The sequence below is a fragment of the Camelus bactrianus genome, chromosome X (genome assembly GCF_048773025.1).
Source record: "Camelus bactrianus isolate YW-2024 breed Bactrian camel chromosome X, ASM4877302v1, whole genome shotgun sequence".
Taxonomy (NCBI): Eukaryota; Metazoa; Chordata; class Mammalia; order Artiodactyla; family Camelidae; genus Camelus; species Camelus bactrianus.
The window spans coordinates 58782229-58802201 of record NC_133575.1 but is presented as its reverse complement, the minus strand read 5'-3'; the positions used below and the strand labels follow the sequence as shown (position 1 = coordinate 58802201).

The 19973-nt window shown below is 38.5% G+C and overlaps 1 protein-coding gene and 1 non-coding gene across 4 annotated transcripts in view; one reads left to right on the top strand and one right to left on the bottom strand.

Moving 5' to 3' along the window:
• The window catches only part of FAM120C (family with sequence similarity 120 member C), a 96678-nt gene that overhangs the window by 64186 nt on the left and 12519 nt on the right, over positions 1–19973 (bottom strand). For all 3 annotated transcript variants that reach the window (XM_010970798.3, XM_074359282.1, XM_074359280.1), the window contains exons 2-3: positions 2801–3047; positions 1475–1557 (exon numbers count right to left, since the gene is read on the bottom strand). In XM_010970798.3, coding sequence (XP_010969100.2) covers positions 1475–1557; positions 2801–3047 — 330 coding nt within the window. The remainder of the gene's footprint in view (positions 1–1474; positions 1558–2800; positions 3048–19973) is intronic.
• Positions 7829–7901, top strand: TRNAA-CGC (transfer RNA alanine (anticodon CGC)). Its single transcript has one exon. It is a non-coding gene; the product is annotated as a tRNA-Ala (tRNA).

Here is a 19973-nt window from a genome sequence, read left to right as displayed (position 1 = left end):
GGTCATGAGCAGAGGATGAGAAAGGAGGAGGGAGCATTAGAGGCTTGAGGAGAGAGGAAAAGGTCTGAAATGGTTGTCTAGGAGAGTGAAAGAACTGGGGAAATAATAATACCACCACCAACTTATACTACCACAAGTGTATGAGAGTATCAGTCTCACCACAGCCTTGATAGCAGTAGGTAGACTAACTTTTCGATATTTTGTAAACTGTTAGGTTAAAAACAAATCACACTGCTCATTTAATTTGTATGTCTGATCACTAGTGAGGATGAATACCTAGTCATAATATTGGCCATTGTATTTCCTCTTTTGTGACTTGTCTGCTTCTGTCCTTTGCTCATTATTTCACTTATTGGGGTATTAGTATTTTTCTTCATAGGTTTTTATGGATCTTTAAGATAATAAGGGTATGAGACAATAGAAAATATGTATTTTTCTCTGCCCCCTAGTTCCTGACACAAAGCTCCTGAAACTCTTGTAATTTCCTAAGTGGTAAGAGCACTAGGAACATCTTTTGCTCTAATGAGGTGACTCTGGGTGGGTTCTGGAATGAGGGCTGCTCACCAGAAAGATCAAGCCACAATTAGAAGCTTGGAGTCTTCCTCGACCCCTCCCCCACTATTCTCTTGAGAAGGGAGCAGGGCTGAAAATGGAGTTAATGTTTGATCATGCCTATGTGATGAAGCCACGATAAAATCCCCAAAGGACAGGGTTTGGAGAGCTTCCAGGTGGCAAACACATCTACATACCAGGAGGGTGATGTACCTTAACTCCATGAGGACATAGGGTCCTGTACTTGGGACTCTCCTAGACCTCATCCTCTGTATCTCTTCATCTGGCTTTTCATCTGTGTCCTTTATCATGTCCTTTAATAAACTGATAAACTTAAGCATTTCCCTGAGTTCTGTGAGCTGCTGTAACAAATTAATTGAATCAGAGAAGGGGGTCATTGGAACTTCTAATCTATAGCCAGTTGGTTGGTCAGAAGCACAGGTGATAACCTAGGCTTATGACTGGTGTCTGAGGTGGGCAAGGGTTAGGGGGAAGGCTTCTGGGACTGAGCCCTTAACCTGTGGGACCTGACACCATCTCCAGGTAGATAGTGTTAGAATTGAGTTCAGTTGTAGGATACCCAGCTGGTGTCACAGAAAATTGCTTGGTGTGGGGAGAACCCCCCACATGCTCAGTGACCAGAAGTATCAGAAGTGAGGTGTTATATGTGAGTGTGGCAGTAGTGGGGGAGTAAATGAGACACAAAGGAAAGAAAGACATAAGAGGGAATAACTGGATGTTTCCCTGCACAGAAGGTGGAAAACTGAGTTTTTTCCTTTTTAAGTGTATTGATCACAGTTTATAAACTTTTTGTCTGTGAGTATCTGAAATATGTTAGGTTCACTGAAAGATATTCTATCAAAAATTCAAAACCTGATGTCCTCTAGGCAGGGATGTATAGGCAGGAAGTGGGGTACATTACCTTAAGTGATGCAAGGGGATGTTCTGGTCCCAAGAGGCTCCAGTGAAAAGCAGCCAGGTCCTCATCTGGGAGAATGTGATTACCTATAAAGTATATTGGTCATTTATTGATGTTACAAATGTTTTCTTAGAACTCCCAGGCCATGAAAGGACTTCTGGGAGAGAAAATGATCAAATAATTCACATAGGTCTATGTTCTTAATGTGATAACTACAGTAGCTCTGTGTTGATTACCTACCATGTATCACATGCATTATATGTACAGTCTTTATAATAACTGTGTATGCTAATGTCATTATCCCCATTTTACAGATAAGGAAACTGAGGTTTGAACAAGTTTGGTGACTTTGCCCAAGGGGGTACGTCTAATGAGTGCCCACACTAGGATAAGAAGCTAGAACTGTTGGATACCAAAGCCCATATTTTCTATCACCTACTCATGCTGCCTTTTATAATAACAGCCACCAATTACTGACTGCCTACTAAGTGTTGGGCATTTTATATATCTTATTTCACTTAACCTTATCAACAACATCATGAGGTATTATTATTCCATTTCAGATGAGGAAATGGAAACCAGAGGGGTCTAACTTCAGTAATTTGCTCAAGGCCTAATTCCAAAACTTGTGCTGACTCCACTAGGTTATCCAAGCTCAGTTCCTTTGGGATTACAAGCAGAGGTCACAACTCAAGATATTAACCTTCATGCAATCAGTACTTAGAAAACCAACCTGAAACATAATCAACACTCTGCAACTTACTTTGAAATACATCTTTAAAGGAAAGACTGATAGATGGATAGAATGGATAGATACATGATAAATCAAGTATAGTAAAATGTTAATGGCAGAATACAGGTGGTAGATATAGGATTTTCACACAAAATTCTTTCAATTTTGCTGTACGTTTGGGAATTTTCATACTAAAACTGTTAGCACAACAAAAACAAGAAGAAAACCATAAAGAAAAATTTGTGTTCTTGATCTAAATTTAAACACTGGAGTAGAAGTGCTAATGCTTTGAGTGGGAAACCAAAGCTGTCTAGGGCTAAGATGGTACTCTGCATAAAACGGTTATCACAACTAACAAAAGAAAAAGGGTTTTAAGAATCAAAATAATGCTCTGGAATATCCTGTATTAATTCATAAGGCAAACATGCTGAGTCTCTAGTAAGAAGTCCAGAAGCACAGTGTTTGGCACGTGGACTTTCAGAAGCTAAATTCAATCATGATAGGCTAAATTGCTCTGGTCTACATCCCTTAACACTGGAGGAGGAAACTTTCCTCCAAAAGGCTGATCACAAAAGTCTGTTCTTTGGACCACCTACCTAGCAGTGCAGCAAATATGGGAAAATTCATCCGCTTCAGGCCCAGCTGCTTGGCCACCTCCTGCATCAGGAACTGGTTGGTAGTAAGGTTCTTCCCATTCCAGCTAAGCTTCAGAGCATGGGAACTATAGTAAGAGGGAATATTGTAGAGAGCATACTCGGAATCATGGGCAAGAAGACCGTGGAAACCATTTTCCCTGAAAAAAGCCACCACTTCCAAATGGTGGTCTTCAAGGCTCTGAAAGACCTAGGAGAGAAGAAGAGAAGACATCATGCAACAGAAGCTGATCTGTATTTGGTTAGAAGTCAGGAAAGTTAGTAATTGAATTTTATAGTTTGTTGAAATTTTAAGACTATGATGAGGGTCGGGGAGAGAGTATAGCTCAATGGTAGAGTGAGTGCTTAGCATGCACAGGGTCCTGGGTTCAATCCCCAGCACTGTCAAAAAATAAGCAAATATAAACCTAATTGCCTCCTCCCCCAAAAAAATTCAAAATAAGATTACGATGAGAGTGAACAAAATACTCTTCCAAAAAAAAGCCTCTCCCAGACTAGAACTTGATTATTACTGTAAACACAGGCAGCATTATCCATGTGTTCATTCAAATGACCAGTTTTTTTTTCTGACTCCTCGCATGAAACTATAATCTGAGGCTCTTTAAGAGAATACTGAAATTAATGTGGTATATACTATTTAAGTTTTTACTTTAAACAATAACAGAAGAGACCTTTGTCAGAAAGATAATGCTATTATATATTGCTCAGCACCTTCTAAACACTGCGTGTACTTTACATATATTATCTCATCATCAGAACAACCGTGGGCAAGGTAAATATGGATGAAAAAACAAGTGGAAACAGACATAGAAATGTTAAATAATACACAGCTAGAATCTGAGTCTAAGTTCATCTGACTCTTTTTCAAAAAATCCCTGCTTTCTTTCTTAGGAGCACCTTAAACCGCAGGGCACCCAAATCAGGCATTTCCAACAATTAGACGTCAGAAGTATCACCCCATTTTAGAAATGGGAAAACTAAGGCTGTGAGAGGTTGGCTATCCCCAAAGTTGCATAATGAGTGAGCATATACAGGATTCAAACCAGGTTGAGCTGACTCCAGAATGCACACTTTCCATTGTATGAGGTTTCTTCCTGGAGAGCAGTATTTTTAATGTAACAGAGGCAGACTGTTGAGTGCCCTTCCTATGCATGCCGCTCCTGCCTTATACAAAGCATACTGAAATGATCTGCACACTGGGTCTACTACACTAAATTCCTTGACTGCAGAGGCTTTATTTACAACCTCTGTATTCCTGGCTCCCACATAAGACCTGAGGCATGGTAGTATGAATAATAAATACTAACAGATAAGGAACATGTACCATATGCTAAGCAATGCTCCAATTGCTTTATATTCATTAACTCATTTAATACTCAAAACAATCTCATGAGGACATAGCTGCTATTATTATCCCTGTTTTACATTATATTCCTAAGGTCACACGGCTATAAGGAGCAAAGCCTGCACTGTAGCTCTAGAGCCTGTAGACCTTGAAAATTTCGTTGAACTCAACTGACCTTTTTACTTTTTTTTCATTTAAGTTGTAAAGGAATGGTAATTTTCTGGAGTCTGACAGGAGTTTCAATGCATTAAGCTTTTGCTAAGCTACAGAAAGAGAGTCCAACCATAGTAGATAGTCATGTCACCACATTAAGTTGCACAAGGGGAGGCACACTGGCAAGCAGATAGCAAAACAGTCAGTATTTGTTTGATATCCAGACAAAGGAAGCAAAAATCCTTACTTTGCACCACAACATATTTATGCCTAGAGTTATGATTAACTCCAGGTGGGTCAGGGTAGGAGTAGTTTTATGCTGTCCCCTGGTGATAGCTGCTTCCAGCATATACCCCTCATACCAATCACTGATTGAGCATCCATCTACCTTGTACCAGGCATAGTGCAGAATGTGACGCATTCTCTCTCAACATCACAACCTGACCATGTAGGCATTATAAGCCCCATTTTATGGATGAATAAATTGAGGCTCAAAGAAGCAATGTGCCATGCTCAGAGCCACCCACGGAGCTGGGAAATGGGAGCCTAGGTCAGACTAACATGACAGTCCATGATGCTTTTTCTACAACAACATATTACCTTTAGCTGGTCTGAAGCTGATTATGCCACCATCCAAATGATTTCAACTCCAGAGAGCCAAGGTCTAGTGACTTTCAAGAAACCTGGTGGCTCTTATAACACTAGGAATGTAAATCACAACCACCTGGAAAGCATTTTCATAATGTACAAATCTGTGCCTCACCTCAGACCTGCTGAAACAATTTCCTGAGTATAATCCAAATGCCTATACTCCAAAATAGCTTCTGGTAGGTTCCGATGCACATTCGCAATTAAGAACCATTGAACTAATCCAACTACTCAGTTTAAAAAGATTTCACTTTATTGAAATTTAACTGACATATAGAATTGTAAGATATTTGAATTGATAAAGAACTGTAAGTGTACATCATGGTGATTTGATACACATATAACCAATCACTCATTTTCTGCTTAGGCAACTAAGGCCTAGAAAGGATAAATGATTACCTAGCTAATTTGCAGCAGAACCAGGATTAGAACAAGAGTCTCATGATTCCAGGTATAAAAATTCTTTCACTACATATTCTGCAATAAGTAATAGAAAACAATAAAATAAGAACTTCACGAATCTCTCTCATAATTCTCCAACCAGGCTAGTTTCCTAACTACCCTTCTCCAGGATTACTCCTGTTTCTTCTCTTTGCTCACTTGGTTCCCTGCTTAGAATGCCTTAACTGCTTCTCTTTCTTGGTGTTTCAAATACTTTCCATAGGCCTACCTCCTCTTACATAAATTCTTTGATTATTTCCCTCCTCTTAACTCTGACAGCACTGAGACACATGACACAGTTATGGAACTAGCTTGACAATACCATCATCTCTAAGTTTTAAGATCATCGATTCTTTCTTACTCTTGTGTGTATCCTCCATGGCCCTGACCAGCACTAAGGACACAGGGCTGGAGTCGACAGAAAAGCAAAGAAAGGCTTACAGAGGTTGTTAAAAAGAAAAGCCGCCCTGGCAAATGAAAGGGCACCATCATCTCAGTATTTGACTTGTACAACAGACATACCAAAGTCACCAGGAAAAGGCTGCCGGGACTGCAGGTTAGCTACTACAGCTCAAGCAGCAAAGTAATATTAAGTATCAATCAAGTACCTACTCTGTACCAGGCACTGTTCCAAGCACACTGTGTTTCACTAATCTTGCAAGAACATCATAAGGCATTATTATCTCCCTTTTACAGATGAGGGAGCAATGAGACCCAGAGGTTGAAGAACTTTGCCAAAGTCACACAGCTAAAAACTGAAGCTGGATATTAAGCACATGAAAAGATGCTCAAGATTCCCTAGTTATTAGAGAAATGCCAATCAAGAAACCACAAAAGAAAATCAACTGACACATACTAGGATAGCTGTAATTTTTAAAATGTAAAATAACAAGTGTTGGTGAGGGTGTGGAGAAACTGGAGTCCTCCATACATTGCTCGTGGGAATGTAAGATGGTGCAGCCACTTTGGAAAGCAGTCTGGGAGGCCCTCAAATGGTTAATGTAGAGCTATCATATGATCCAGAAATTCTACATGTCGGTATGTAACAAACAGAATTGAAAACATACGTTCACACAAAAACTTATACATGAATGTTCACAGCAGCATTATTCATAACAGTCAAAGTGGAAACAACCCAAATGTTCATCAACTAATAAATAAACAAAATATGGTATTTCCAAACAAAGGAATATTATTCTACCATAAAAAGGAATGAAGTACTGATTCATGCTAATACATGAATGAATCTTGAAAAAATTATATGAATTGTCCAGAATAGGAAAGCACACAGAGATGGAAAAAATAGATTACTGGCTGCCAGGGACTGGGGGAAAGGGAAAATGGAGACTCACTGACAGCAGGTACTAGCGTGTCCTTTGGGGGTGATAAGTGTTCTGGAATTTGATAGTGGTAACAGTTGCACAACTTTGTGACTAAACTAAATACCACTGAATTACACATTTTAAAACAGTTAATTTTATGGTATGTGAATTTTATCTCAATTTAAAAAAATTCAGCTCTGCCTACAAAGCTCCCTCTCACTTTTTAAAGTTTTGATTATGGTGGGGGGAGGGTAATAGCTCAGTGGTAGAGCACATGATTAGCACACATGAGGTCCTGGGTTCAATCCTTAGTACCTCCATTTAAAAAAAAAGTTTTGAGTACATAAAATTGTAAACATACACAGGTAAAGAGAATAGCATAATGAATCCCCATGATATCATTATCTACTTTCAAATATCAATGTTAAGTCATTCTTATTCCTCTACCTTGCCCCTTTTTTTCTATGGCATTTTTTCCCCCTCTGGCATTTTTAATATGTTTTTGTTGTGTGTGTGGTAAAACCTCACATACCATAAAATTTACCATCTTAACCATTTTTAAGTGTACATACCAGTTCAGTAGTTTTAAGTATACTCACATTGTCCTGAGACAGATCTCCAGAACTTTTTTAATCTTGCAAATCTGAAACTTTATACCCATTAAACAACTCCCCATTTCCCCCTCCCTTAGCCCTTGGCAGCTACCATTCTACTTTCTGTTTCTATGAATTTGACTACTTTGGATAGCTCATATAAGTGGAATTATGCAGCATTTGTCTTTTTGTGACAAGTTTATTTTACTTAACATAATGTCCTCAAGATTCATCCATGTTGTAGCATGTGACAGGATTTCCTTCCTTTTTAAGGCTGAACAATATTCTATTGTATGTATATACCTATCTTCTTTATCTATTTATCTGTCAATGGACATCTGGGTTGCTTCCACTTCTTAGCTATTGTGAATAGTGCTACTATGAACATGGGTGAGCAAATATCCCTTGGAGAGCCTGCTTTCAGTTCTTTTGGGTAAATTCCCAGAAGTAGAATTGCTAGATCTAGGGGGGAGGGTATAGCTCAGTGGTAGAGCGCATGCCTCGCATGCACAAGGTTGTGGGTTCAATCCCCAGTACCTCCACCAAAAAGTAATAAATAAATAAATAAACCCAATCACCTGCCCCCCAGAAAATAAAATTTAAAAAATTAAGAATTGCTAGATCATATGGTAATCCTATTTTTAATTTTTAAAGGAAGCTCTATATTGTTTTCCATAGTGGCCACATCATTTTATATTCCCACCAACAGGGCACAAGTGCTCCAATTTCTCCACAACCACACCAACACTTGCTTTTTTCTTTCTTTCTTCTTCTTTTTTTTTTAAATAGTTGCCATCCTAATGAGTGTGAAGTAATACTTCATTGTGGTTTTGACCTGCATTTCTCTGATGATTAGTGATGTTGATCATCTTTTCATATGATTGTTGGTCATTTGGGGCATTCTTTAAAGCAAATTTCAGATATCAAATCACCTATAAATACTTCATTATTTATCTGTAACAGACAAAGACTTTAAAAATAACAAACATAATACTATTATTTCACCCAATAAAATTAGTAGTTTTTTAATAATATCCAGTCTCTAATCTATTTTTTCACGATTGCCTCAAAAACACCTCTGGATAGTTGGTTTGTTCAAGTCAGGATCCAAATAGGGTCAACATGCTGCATCTGGTTGATACGGCTCCCAAGTATCTTAAATTTATAGCAGTTGTCCTTCCTTCTATTTAAATACCATTTATTTGTTGAAAAAAAAATTCCTCATTTTTTAAACTATAAAGGTAACATAGATTATTCAACAAATGATACTGGGATATTTGGACATTTATTTGCAAAAAAATACAATGGATCTATTCCCTTACACTTTAACTGAGATGACCATAAAAATAATAAAAGACATTGCAGGGGAATTTTTTAAAAATAATTTCAGAGTCAGGAAAATTTACATATAAGAGAAAACCCAGTAACAGTAAAGAGAAAGATCAATCTTCTTGACTACATAAAACAAAACATTTCTGCTTAGAAAAAGCCAATGTAAGTAAACTCAAAAGACAAATGACAAACTGCAAAAAAAAAAAAAATTGAAAGTCATAGTGCAGAGGGCTCATTTCTGTAGCACAGAAGAAAAAAAAAAAAAAAGCCTAACAACCCAAGAGAACATTTCACAAAAACAGGAAACACAAATAGATTTTAAGCATATAGAAAGGTAATCATACTCACTTGTGATAAGTGAAAATTAAAACAATACTGAAACATGGTATTTTGCCTATAGGATTAGCAATTATTGTATTGGTGAGGGAAACATGCACTCGGAGATATTAAGTTAGGGGTATAAATGGTATAATCTCTAGGGAGAGCAATTTTACAAGATCTTTCAAAGTTACAAATGCACAGACCTTCTGACCCTGAAATTCTGGTTTTAGGGATTTACCTTTTAGATATGTAAAGCAGTTGGAACAAGAAAGCAAGTGTTTAAGTATAAGCAATGGCACTGCAATTGTACAAAGTGTTCACTACAGCATTATTTGTAATAGCTGAAAAGTGGAAACAATCTAACTGCCCATCAATAAGGAACTAATTATATAAATTATAACATATGCATGCAATGGAATAGGGTGGAAATGTGAAGAATAAGTTCAAAATTCTATGTACTCATGTGGAAAAATCAACATGATATATTAAATGATAGTAGCAAAGTACAGAATATTATATAAAAGTGTACTATCATTTTTTTTAAAAAAAGATGTATTTGTGATTTCCGGTCAAGATGGCGGAGTAGTAGGAACTCACGAACTCACCTTTCCTCACAACTACAAAAAAACCACAACCAATTTCTGAATAGCCATCAAGAAAAAAGACTGGAACCTAGCAAAAAAGATCTGCTTCAACTGGAAACATTGAGACAGAACCACAACAGGAAGGTAGGAAGGGTGCACTCACAATATAGTTGGGCCCCAACTCCCCCAGCTTGGCAACCCACAAGCTGAAGAACAACTAAGTCACAGAGGCGCTCCCACAAGAGTGAGAGTTCTGAACCCCATGTCAGGCTCCCCAGACCAGGGTTCTGACAGTGGGAGGAGGAGACCCCAGGACATCTGGTTTTGAGGGCCAGTGGGGCTTAACTTCAGGAGACCCACAGGACTGGGAGAGACAGAGACTTGACTTTCTTGAGAGGCGTACACGAAAAACTCATGTGCACCAGGTCCAGGGGCAGAGGCAGTGATTGCATAGGAACCTGGGCCAGACCTGCCTGCTGGTTCTGGAAGGTCGCCTGGGGAGTTAGGGGACTGCTGCAGCTCACCCAGGGAACATAGAAGCTGGTGGTGGACATTCTGGGCGTGTTCATCTACATGAGCTTCCCTGGAAGCTGACATCTTGATTGGATCATTAGCACCAAGACCCAGCCCCACCCAACAGCCTGTAGGCTTAAGGGCTTGCAACCCTCAGGCTAAACAACATACTGGGTGGAAATACAGCCTTACCCATCAGCAGACTTTCTGAGCAAACACCTCTAGGCAGGGCCATACCACCAGAGTTCCAGGCCAAGCTTCACCCAGTAGTGGGCAGATACCGAACCCTCCTGCCAGGAAACCTACATAAGCCTCTAGCCCACCCTCATCCACCAGGGAGCAGATACCAGAAATAAGAAAACAATAGTCCCAAGCCTATGGAAGGAATCCACAAACACAGGCCAGACTCTACACTGGGACCAGGTAGACCCTGCCCCTCGGGTGACAAGAGAGGAATGTACTGCTGGGACACAAAGGACGTCTCCCACAGAGGGCCACCTCTCCAAGGTCTAGAATCATAACTAGCCCATCTAAAAACACAAAGAGAAAGACAGACAAAATGAGGTGGCAAAGGAATATCCTCCAAGACAAGGCACAAGTTAAAACCACAGAAGGAGAAATAAGTGATGAGGAGATAGGCAATTTATCCAAGAAAGAGTTCAGAATGATGATGGTAAAGGTGTTCAGAGAGCTCAAGGGAAGTATAGATGCACAAAGTGAAGTTTTTAGCAAAGAGCTGGAAAATATAAAGAATACACAGAAATGAAGAATAAAATTACTGAAATGAGTAACACACTACAAGGAACCAAAGATAAACTAAAAAAGGCAGAAGAACGGATTAGTGAGCTAGAAGACAGAACAGTGGAAATCACTATTGCAGAACAAAAAAGGAAAAAAGAATGAAAACAAATGAGGATAATTTAAGAGAACTCTGGGACAATATGAAGCACACAAATATTCACATTATAGGTGTCCCAGAAAATGAAGAAAGGGAGAAAGGACCTGAGAAGATTCTTGAAGAGATAATAACTGAAAACTTCCCTAACTTAGGAAAGGAAACACTCACCCAAGTCCAGGAAGCTCAGAGAGTCCCACACAGGATCAACCCAAAGAGGAATACACCAAGGCACATACTAATCAAATTCAGAAAATTAAGGATAAGGACAGAATATTGAAATCAACAAGACAAAAGGAACAAATAACATACAAGGGAACTCCCATAAGGTTATCAGCTGATTTTTCAGCAGAAATCCTTCAGGCCAGAAGGGAGTGGAATGATATATTTAAAGTGCTGAAAGGGAAAAACTTACAGCCAAGAATACTCTATCCAGCAAGACTCTCATTTAGACTTGATGGAGAAATCAAAAGCTTCACAGATAAACAAAAGCTAAAAGAATTCAGCACCTCCAAACCAGCTTTACAAGAAATATTAAAGGAACTTCTCTAGTTCAAAGCACAAGAAAAGAGAACAAAAAGAAGAAAGAGAAAAAAAAGGCCTACAAAAACAAACAAAACAATTAACAAAATGGCAGTAAGAACACATTTATCAATAGTTACCTTAAATGTAAATGGATTAAATGCTTCCACCAAAACACACAGGCTGGCTGAACAGATATAAAAACAAGACCCATATATATGCTGTCTACAGGAGACCCACTTCAGAGCTAGAGACACACGCAGGTTGAAAGTAAGGGGATGGCAAAAGATATTCCATGCAAACAGATACCAGAAGAAAGCTGGAGTAGCAATACTTATATCAAACAAAATAGATTTTAAAATAAAGACTGCTACAAGAAACAAAGAAGGGCACTACATAATGCTTAAGGGATCAAAGAAGAGGATATAACAATGGTAGGGTCAAGTAGGGTCAAGATGGTGGAGTGGTAGGACCAGGAGCTCGCCTCTCCTTGCGACTACAATGAAACCACAACTGAATGCTAAACAACCATCAAAAAAAGACTGGAACCTAGCAAAAAAGATCTTCTGCAACTGGAAACATAAAGGGGAAACCATTGCAGGATGGTAGGAGGGGCGTGCTCGTGATATAATTGGGCCACATACCCCCTGGGTGGGCGACCCACAAGCTGAAGATCTGCTAAGTCGCAGAGGCCCTCCCACAGGAGTGAGAGCTCTAAGTTCCATATCAGGCTCCCCAGCTCCATCCCAGCATTGGGAAGAGAAGGAAACCCCAGGATATCTGGTTTTGAAGGCCAGCGGGGCTTAGCTCCAGGAGGCCCACAGGACTAGGGTAAATAGAGGCTTCATTCTCTTGGGATCAACTCACAGAATCTTGCGTGCACTGGGTCCAGTGGCAAAGGAACCTGGCCAGACACCTGCCTGCTGGTTTTGGAAGGTCTCCTGGGGATGTAGGGGATGGCTGCGGCTCACCCAGGGGACCTAAAAGCTGGTGGCAGACATTCCAGGAATGTTCATCTACATGAGATTTCCTGGAGGCTCACATATTGATTGGATCATTAACACCAAGACCTAGCTCCACCCAACAGCCTGTAGGGAAGCCTCAGGCCGAACAATATACAGGGTGGGAACACAGCCACACCCATCATCAGACTTCCTAAGCCACAAAGGCCTCTAGACACAGCCCTAACCACCAGAGGTCCAGGACCAAGCTTCACCCAGCAGTGGGCAGGCACTGGCTGCTCCTACCAGAAAACCTGCATAAGCCTCTAGCCAGCCTCATCCAGCAGGGGCAGATACTAGAAATAAGAAAACAACAACCCAAAGCCTGTGGAAGTAATCCACAAACACAAAGAAAGATAGACAATACAAGGTGGCAAAGGAATATCTTCCAGGCCAAGACACAAGATAAAATCCCAGAAGAAGAAATAAATGATGAGGAGATAGGTAATTTATCTGAGAAAGAGTTTAAAGTAATGATGGACAAGATATTCAGAGAACTCAAGAGGAGTATAGATGCACAGAGTGAAGTTTTTAGCAAAGAGTTGGAAAATATAAAGAATACCCAAACAGTGTTTAAGAACAAAATCACTGAAATGAACAATACACTAGAAGGAACCAAGAACAGACTAAATGAGGTAGAAAAACAGATCAGTGAGCTAGAAGACAGGTTAGTGGAAATCACTACCTCAGAAGAGAAAAAAGAGAAAAGAATAAAAAGGAATGAAGATAGTTTAAGAGAACTCTGGGACAACATGAAGCACTCTAATATTCACATTATAGGGGTCCCAGAAAAAGGAGAGAGAAAGGACCTGAAAAAATTTTTGGAGAGATCGTAACTGAAAACTTCCCCAACCTGGGAAAGGAAATAGTCACCCAAGTCCTGGAAATGCATAGAGTACCACACAGAAAATCAATAAAGAAATACAGGCCCTAAGTAACACATTAGACCAAGAGACCTAATTGATATCTATAGAGCATTCCACCCCAAAACAACAGAATACACACTCTTCTTAGGTGTACACGGAACATTCTCCAGAATCGACCACATGCTGGCCCACAAAGCTAGCCTCAGCAAATTTAAGAAAATTGAAATCGTACCAAGCATCTTTTCAGACCACAATGCTATTAGGTTAGAAATCAACTACAAGAAAAAAACTGCAAAAACTGCAAACACGTAGAGGCTAAACAATATGCTACTACACAGCCAGTGGATCACAGAAGAAATCAAAGAGGAAACCAAAAAACACTTTGAGACAAGTGAAAACGAAAACACAACAATCCAAAACCTCTGGGATGCAGCAAAAGCAGTTCTCAGAGGGAAGTTTATAGTGACACAAACCTATCTCAGAAAACAAGAAAAATCTAAAGTGAACAACCTAACCTACACCTAAAGCAGCTGGAGAAATAAGAACAAACAAACCCCAAAGTTAGTAGAAGAAAAGAAATCATAAAGATTAGAGTAGAAATAAATGAAATACAGACCCCCCAAAAAAAACAATAGAAAAGATCAATGAAACTAAAAGCTGGTTCTTTGAAAAGATGAACAAAATGGATAAGCTTTTAGTCAAACTCATCAAGAAAAGGAGAGGGCCCAAATTAACAAAATCAGAAATGAAAAAGGAGAAGTTACAACTGACACCACAGATTTACAAGGAATCATAAGAGGATACTATGAGCAACTCTATGCCAACAAAAATGAGAATGCAGAAGAAATGCGCAATTTCTTAGAAAGGTACAACCTGCCAAGACTAAACCAGGAAGAAATAGACAATAGGAATAGACCAATTACCAGTACTGAAATAGAATCAGTAATTAAAAACCTCCCAACAAACAAAAGTCCAGGACCAAATATCTTCACAGGTGAATTCTACCAAACATTTTGAGAAGAGTTAACACTTATCCTTCTGAAACTATTCAAAAAAAATTGCAGAGGAAGGAACACTTTCAAACTCATTCTATGAGGCCATAATCACCCTGATACCAAAACCAGACAAGAATATCACAAAAAAAGAAAATTATAGGCTAATATCACTTATGAATGTAGATGCAAAAATCCTCAACAAAATATTAGCAAACCAACTCCAACAATGCATTAAAAGGATCATACACCACGATCAAGTCGGATTTATCCCAGGGACACAGGGATTTTCAATATAAGCAAATCAATCAATGTGATACACCACATTAACAAACTGAAGAATAAAAACCATATGATACTCTCAATAGATGCAGAAAAAGCTTTTGATAAAATTCTACACCCATTTATGATCAAAACGCTCCAGAAAGTGGGCATAGACGAAACATACCTCAACATAATAAAGGCCATATATGATAAACTTGCAGCTAATATCATAGTTAATGGGGAAAATCTGAAAGCATTCCCTCTAAGATCAGGAACAAGACAAGAATGCCCACTTTCACCACTTTTATTCAACATAGGTTTGGAAGTCTTAGCCATAGCAATCAGAGAAGAAAAAGAAATAAAAGGAATCCAAATTGGAAATGAAGAAGTAAAACTGTCACTGTTTGCAGATGACATGATGCTATACATAGAAAACCCTAAAGAAGCGACCAGAAAACTACTAGAACTCATCACTGAATATGGTAAAGTTGCAGAATACAAAATTAATATACAGAAATTAGTTGCATTTCTATACACTAACAATGAAATAGCAGAAAGGGAAATTAAGGAAACAATACCATTTACCATCATGCCAAAAAGAATACAATATCTAGGAATAAACTTACCCAAGGGGCAAAAGACCTGTAGGCAAAAAACTATACCACACTGATGAAGGAAACCGAAGACGACATAAACAAATGGAAAGATATACTGCATTTTTGGATTGGAAGAATCAATACTATTAAAATGGTCATACTGCCCAAAGCAATTCACAGATTCAAAGCAGTCCCTACCAAGTTACCAAAGACATTCTTCACAGAGCTGGAACAAAAAAAATGTTAAAATTTGTATGGAAACACAAAAGACCTCAAATAGCCAAAACAATCTTGAAAAACAAAAATGGAGCTGGTGGGATCATAATCCTTGGCTTCAGACTATAATACAAAGCTATAATAATCAAAACAGTATGGTACTGGCACAAAAACAGACACATAGATCAGTGGAAAAGGATAGAAAGTCCAGAAGTAAACCCACTCACTTATGGTCAATTAATCTATGACAAAGGAGACAAGAATATACAATGGAGAAAAGACAGTCTCTTCAATAAGTGGTGCTGGGAAAACTGGACAGCTACCTGTAAAAGATTGAAATTAGAACATTCTCTAACACCATGTACAAAAATAAACTCAAAATGGATTAAATACCTAAATGTAAGACCAGTTACTATAAAACTCCTAGAGGAAAACATAAAACATAGGCAGAACACTCTTGGACATAAATCACGGCAATATATTTTTTTGAACCAGCTCCTGGAGCACTGGAAATAAAAGCAAAAATAAATAAATGGGATCTAATTAAACTTGAAAGCTTTTGCACAGCTAAGGATACCATCAACAAAATGAAACGACAACCTACAGAATAGGAGAAAATATTTGCAAGTGATGTGACTGACAAGGGACTCATTTCCAAAATATACAAACAGCTCATACACCTTAATATCAAAGAAACAAGCAACCCAATACAAAAGTGGGCAGAAGAGCTAAACAAGCAGTTCTCCAATGAAGACATACAAATGGCCAATAGGCACATGAAAAAATGCTCAGCATCGCTAATTGTCAGAGAAATGCAGATCAAAACTACAATGAGATATCACCTCACACCAGCCAGAATGGCCATCATTGAAAAGTCTATAAGTGATAGATACTGGAGAGGCTGTGGAGAAAAGGGAACCCTTCTAACACTGTTGGTGGGAATGCAGTTTGATGCAGCCATTATGGAAAACAGTATGGAAGTTCCTTAAAAAACTGAAAATAGACTTACCATGTGATCCAGCAATCCCACTCCTGGGCATATATCTGGAGAAAAATAAAATTCAAAAAGACCACATGCACCCCAATGTTCACAGCAGCACTATTTACAATAGCCAAGACCTGGAAACAACCCAAATGTCCATCAACAGATGACTGGATAAAGAAGAGTGGTACGTATATACAATGGAACACTACTCAGCCATAAAAAAGAATAAAATAATGCCATTTGCAGCAAGATGGATGGACTTGGAGACCGTCCTTCTAAGTGAAGTGGGCCAGAAAGAGAAAGAAAAATGCCATATGACATCATTTATATGAGGAATCTAAAAAATAATAACACATAATGACACAAATGAACTAATTATTATTTTAATTTCTTGAATATGTGTAAGCACATTTGACTGTCCTTTATGGTTGGATTACCATATTCTGTTGATTCTTAGTTCTTAGTTGGCTTTATTCCTTTGATAACTATGTAAGTTTAAAAAGCTAAAGATCTAATCTGTTCTTAGAAACAATAATTAGTACATATACGTAAACTAAAAAAATGTGCAGTATACTGTATACATGTATTTACATGCAATATAATGTGTATGTGCAGTCGAACTGTAATAATTCTATCTAATAAAACTGAAAAAGGAGAAAAAGTATATTTGTGTGTGTATAATATGTATATATATAATGTGCTTATTTGTATAGTTACATAGATTTGCTTTTATATGCATGATATCTTTGGAAGAATACACAACAAACTGATAATATTGGTTATCTCTGGGGAGAACCTAGTGGCTAAGGATAACAGTAAAAGAGATTCTTTTTTCCCATACATCCTTTAGTGCGGGGAGGGCATAGCTCAGTGGTCAAGTGTGACCTAGCATGCATGAGGTCCTGGGTTCCATTCCCAGTATCTTCATTAAAATTAAAATAAATAAATAAACCTAATTACCTCTTGCCACCCCCAAAAAGCAACAACAGCATATATCCTTTTGTACCTTTTGAATTTTTGTACCATGAATTGCAAACTTATTTAAAAGATAAATTACTACTGAATAAAAGCAAAACATACTCCAAGTTAAAGGAAAAATCAAACAATACAGAAGGGTATACAATGAGATTAGTCCTCTTATCTCCATTCCCTGGAGGTAACTGCCATTCTAGGGCTCTCCCTTGAAGAGTCTGATTCGTAGGTCTAAGGCTAGGCTGGGGATCTATTTTTTAAACCATTTTATTGAGATTTATTGACATACAAAAAACTGCACATAATGTATACTACTTGATGAGTTTAGAGATAAGTAGCATCACCAGAGTCTATACTGTAAATATATCTATCACCTCCAAAAGTTTCCTCTTGCCTCTATTATTATTTCTTGTGATAAGAAGACTTAAGATCTACTTTCTTAGCAAACTTTTAAGTATACAATACAGTATTAACAATAGGCACTATGCTGTGCAGTAGATCTCTAGGACTTGTATAACCAAGACTTTATACTCTGATCAGAATCTCTCCATTTCTCCCTCCCACCAGCTCGTGGCAACCACCATTCTGCTCTCTGCTTCTGTAAGTTTGACAATTTTAGATTCCTCATGTAAGAGTACCATGAAGTGTTTGTCCTTCTATGTCTGGCTAATTTCACTTAGTATGTCCTCCAGGTTTATCCATGTTGTCCCAAATGGCAGGATTTCCTTCCTATTCCATTGTATGTATAGACCAGATTTTCTTTATCCACTCATCCAACAAGGGACACTTAGGTTGCTTCCAAGAACCACAGGTGACTGTCACAATGAGAGTCAAGTTTAAGAAACAGTACTCTGTAGTCAGATCACATAGCATGGCAACTTATTCCTAGCAAAATACAATCTAGAATGGCTGATGGTAATTAAATCCTGACGAAGGCAAGGGAAAGGCCTTCCAGCCACAATGCCCCTCGGAATAGCTGAGCACCCTGGCTCCATTTCCATATCTATGATGACTGCTGCCCTCTAAAGCAGCATGAGCTCCTGGCCCAAACTGGTCCAGCCTAATTGTTAACCTTGCAATTTTCCAGGAGACTGAAATAATTTAGGCGAGATTAAACAACAACATATGCAAACAAAATAATCAGAAAAACAGCACATTTGAGCTTCAAAGAAAGTGAGAGTTGAGATTCTGAACAACTGTCTATAGCTTTTAATTGCTGGCTCACTGTTCAGTCCAACAAATACGAATCGAGTGACTACTAAGTGCCAGGATGCAGACATCACAGAGTAAGACAAAGACACTTAAAATCCATGTGAGAAGTTATAAGCATGGTACCATGGAAACACAGAGGAAAGGCATCTGAGCACTCAGTGGGGTAATACTTTCTAGACGAAGCGACACCTATTTGTAAAACTCAGGGGAAAATAGCTCTCTGAGAAAAGTTCAATGTCTCATTTCCAATTACAGGTAGTGTAAAGCACTGGCTTTTAAACTGTGCTTCCCAAACCGGGATTTGGGTAGATGGAGAATTGGACCAAATAATAGGACAGGTGCTCCTATTTTCTCTTCAATCTGAGTTCATATTCTCCATTTTATCTATTTTATATTTTGGCTCTTTTGGAAATATTTTACTGAAGAATACTTTTTATTAAAAACAACTAGAAGTATTTATCACTAGAAGGGAAGCTCCAAGAAAGCTGGGATTTCTTGGTCTGTTTTGTTTACTGCTGTACCTCCAGGGCATAGAATAGCCATACAAAGTAGGGAACCAATGAACCATTTCAACTTTCAAGCAATATTTACTGAGCCAGGCACTGATCCATGCCAGGCACTAATCTAGGTGTGGGGATATAACAGTGAACAATGGACTCAAATTCCTGTCCTCACGGAGCTGACATTCTAGTGATTAATATTTCATGACAGGCACTGAGCTAAGCAATTTAAGACATATCTCACTCATCTTTCTAACCCTATGAAATGGGTTATCATTAATTTTCCTCCCCATTCTTTTTTTTTAAACAGAAAAATTTAAATAACTTGCCCCAAATCACACACCTAACCAGATGGCAGAACTTGGATTGAACCCAGTTAGGTCTGACTTCAAAATAGTGCTTTTTCCATCAAATATGTTGTTTCTCAAATAAAGGCCACTGGAAAACTGAACATACACTATTTAGATCAATTCATAAAGTAATACATTAAGCACAGGGCCATAAATAACAAATATTGTGAGACTGTTCATTGCAATGATTGTATTACACCCATCTGGGTCTCTAGAACCTTGCCTGGACCATAGAGAGCTTAATCCAGAGGCAGTATCACTTTCTGATCTCTGTATTACGACTTCCTCCAGCTTGTCCCAAATTCCATTGGGATACCAGCTGCACTCTCATATACCACACTAAATACATCAAACTGGTGTCTGACTCAGGCAGAGCTCTGTGGTTCACCTTCTCCACCTGTTCTCAATTCCAAAGCAAAAAGAAATCAGAGATAACAAGGAAGCATCACCTTAGAAGAAAAGTCAAGGGGAGGGGTGGATTATGTATAAATCT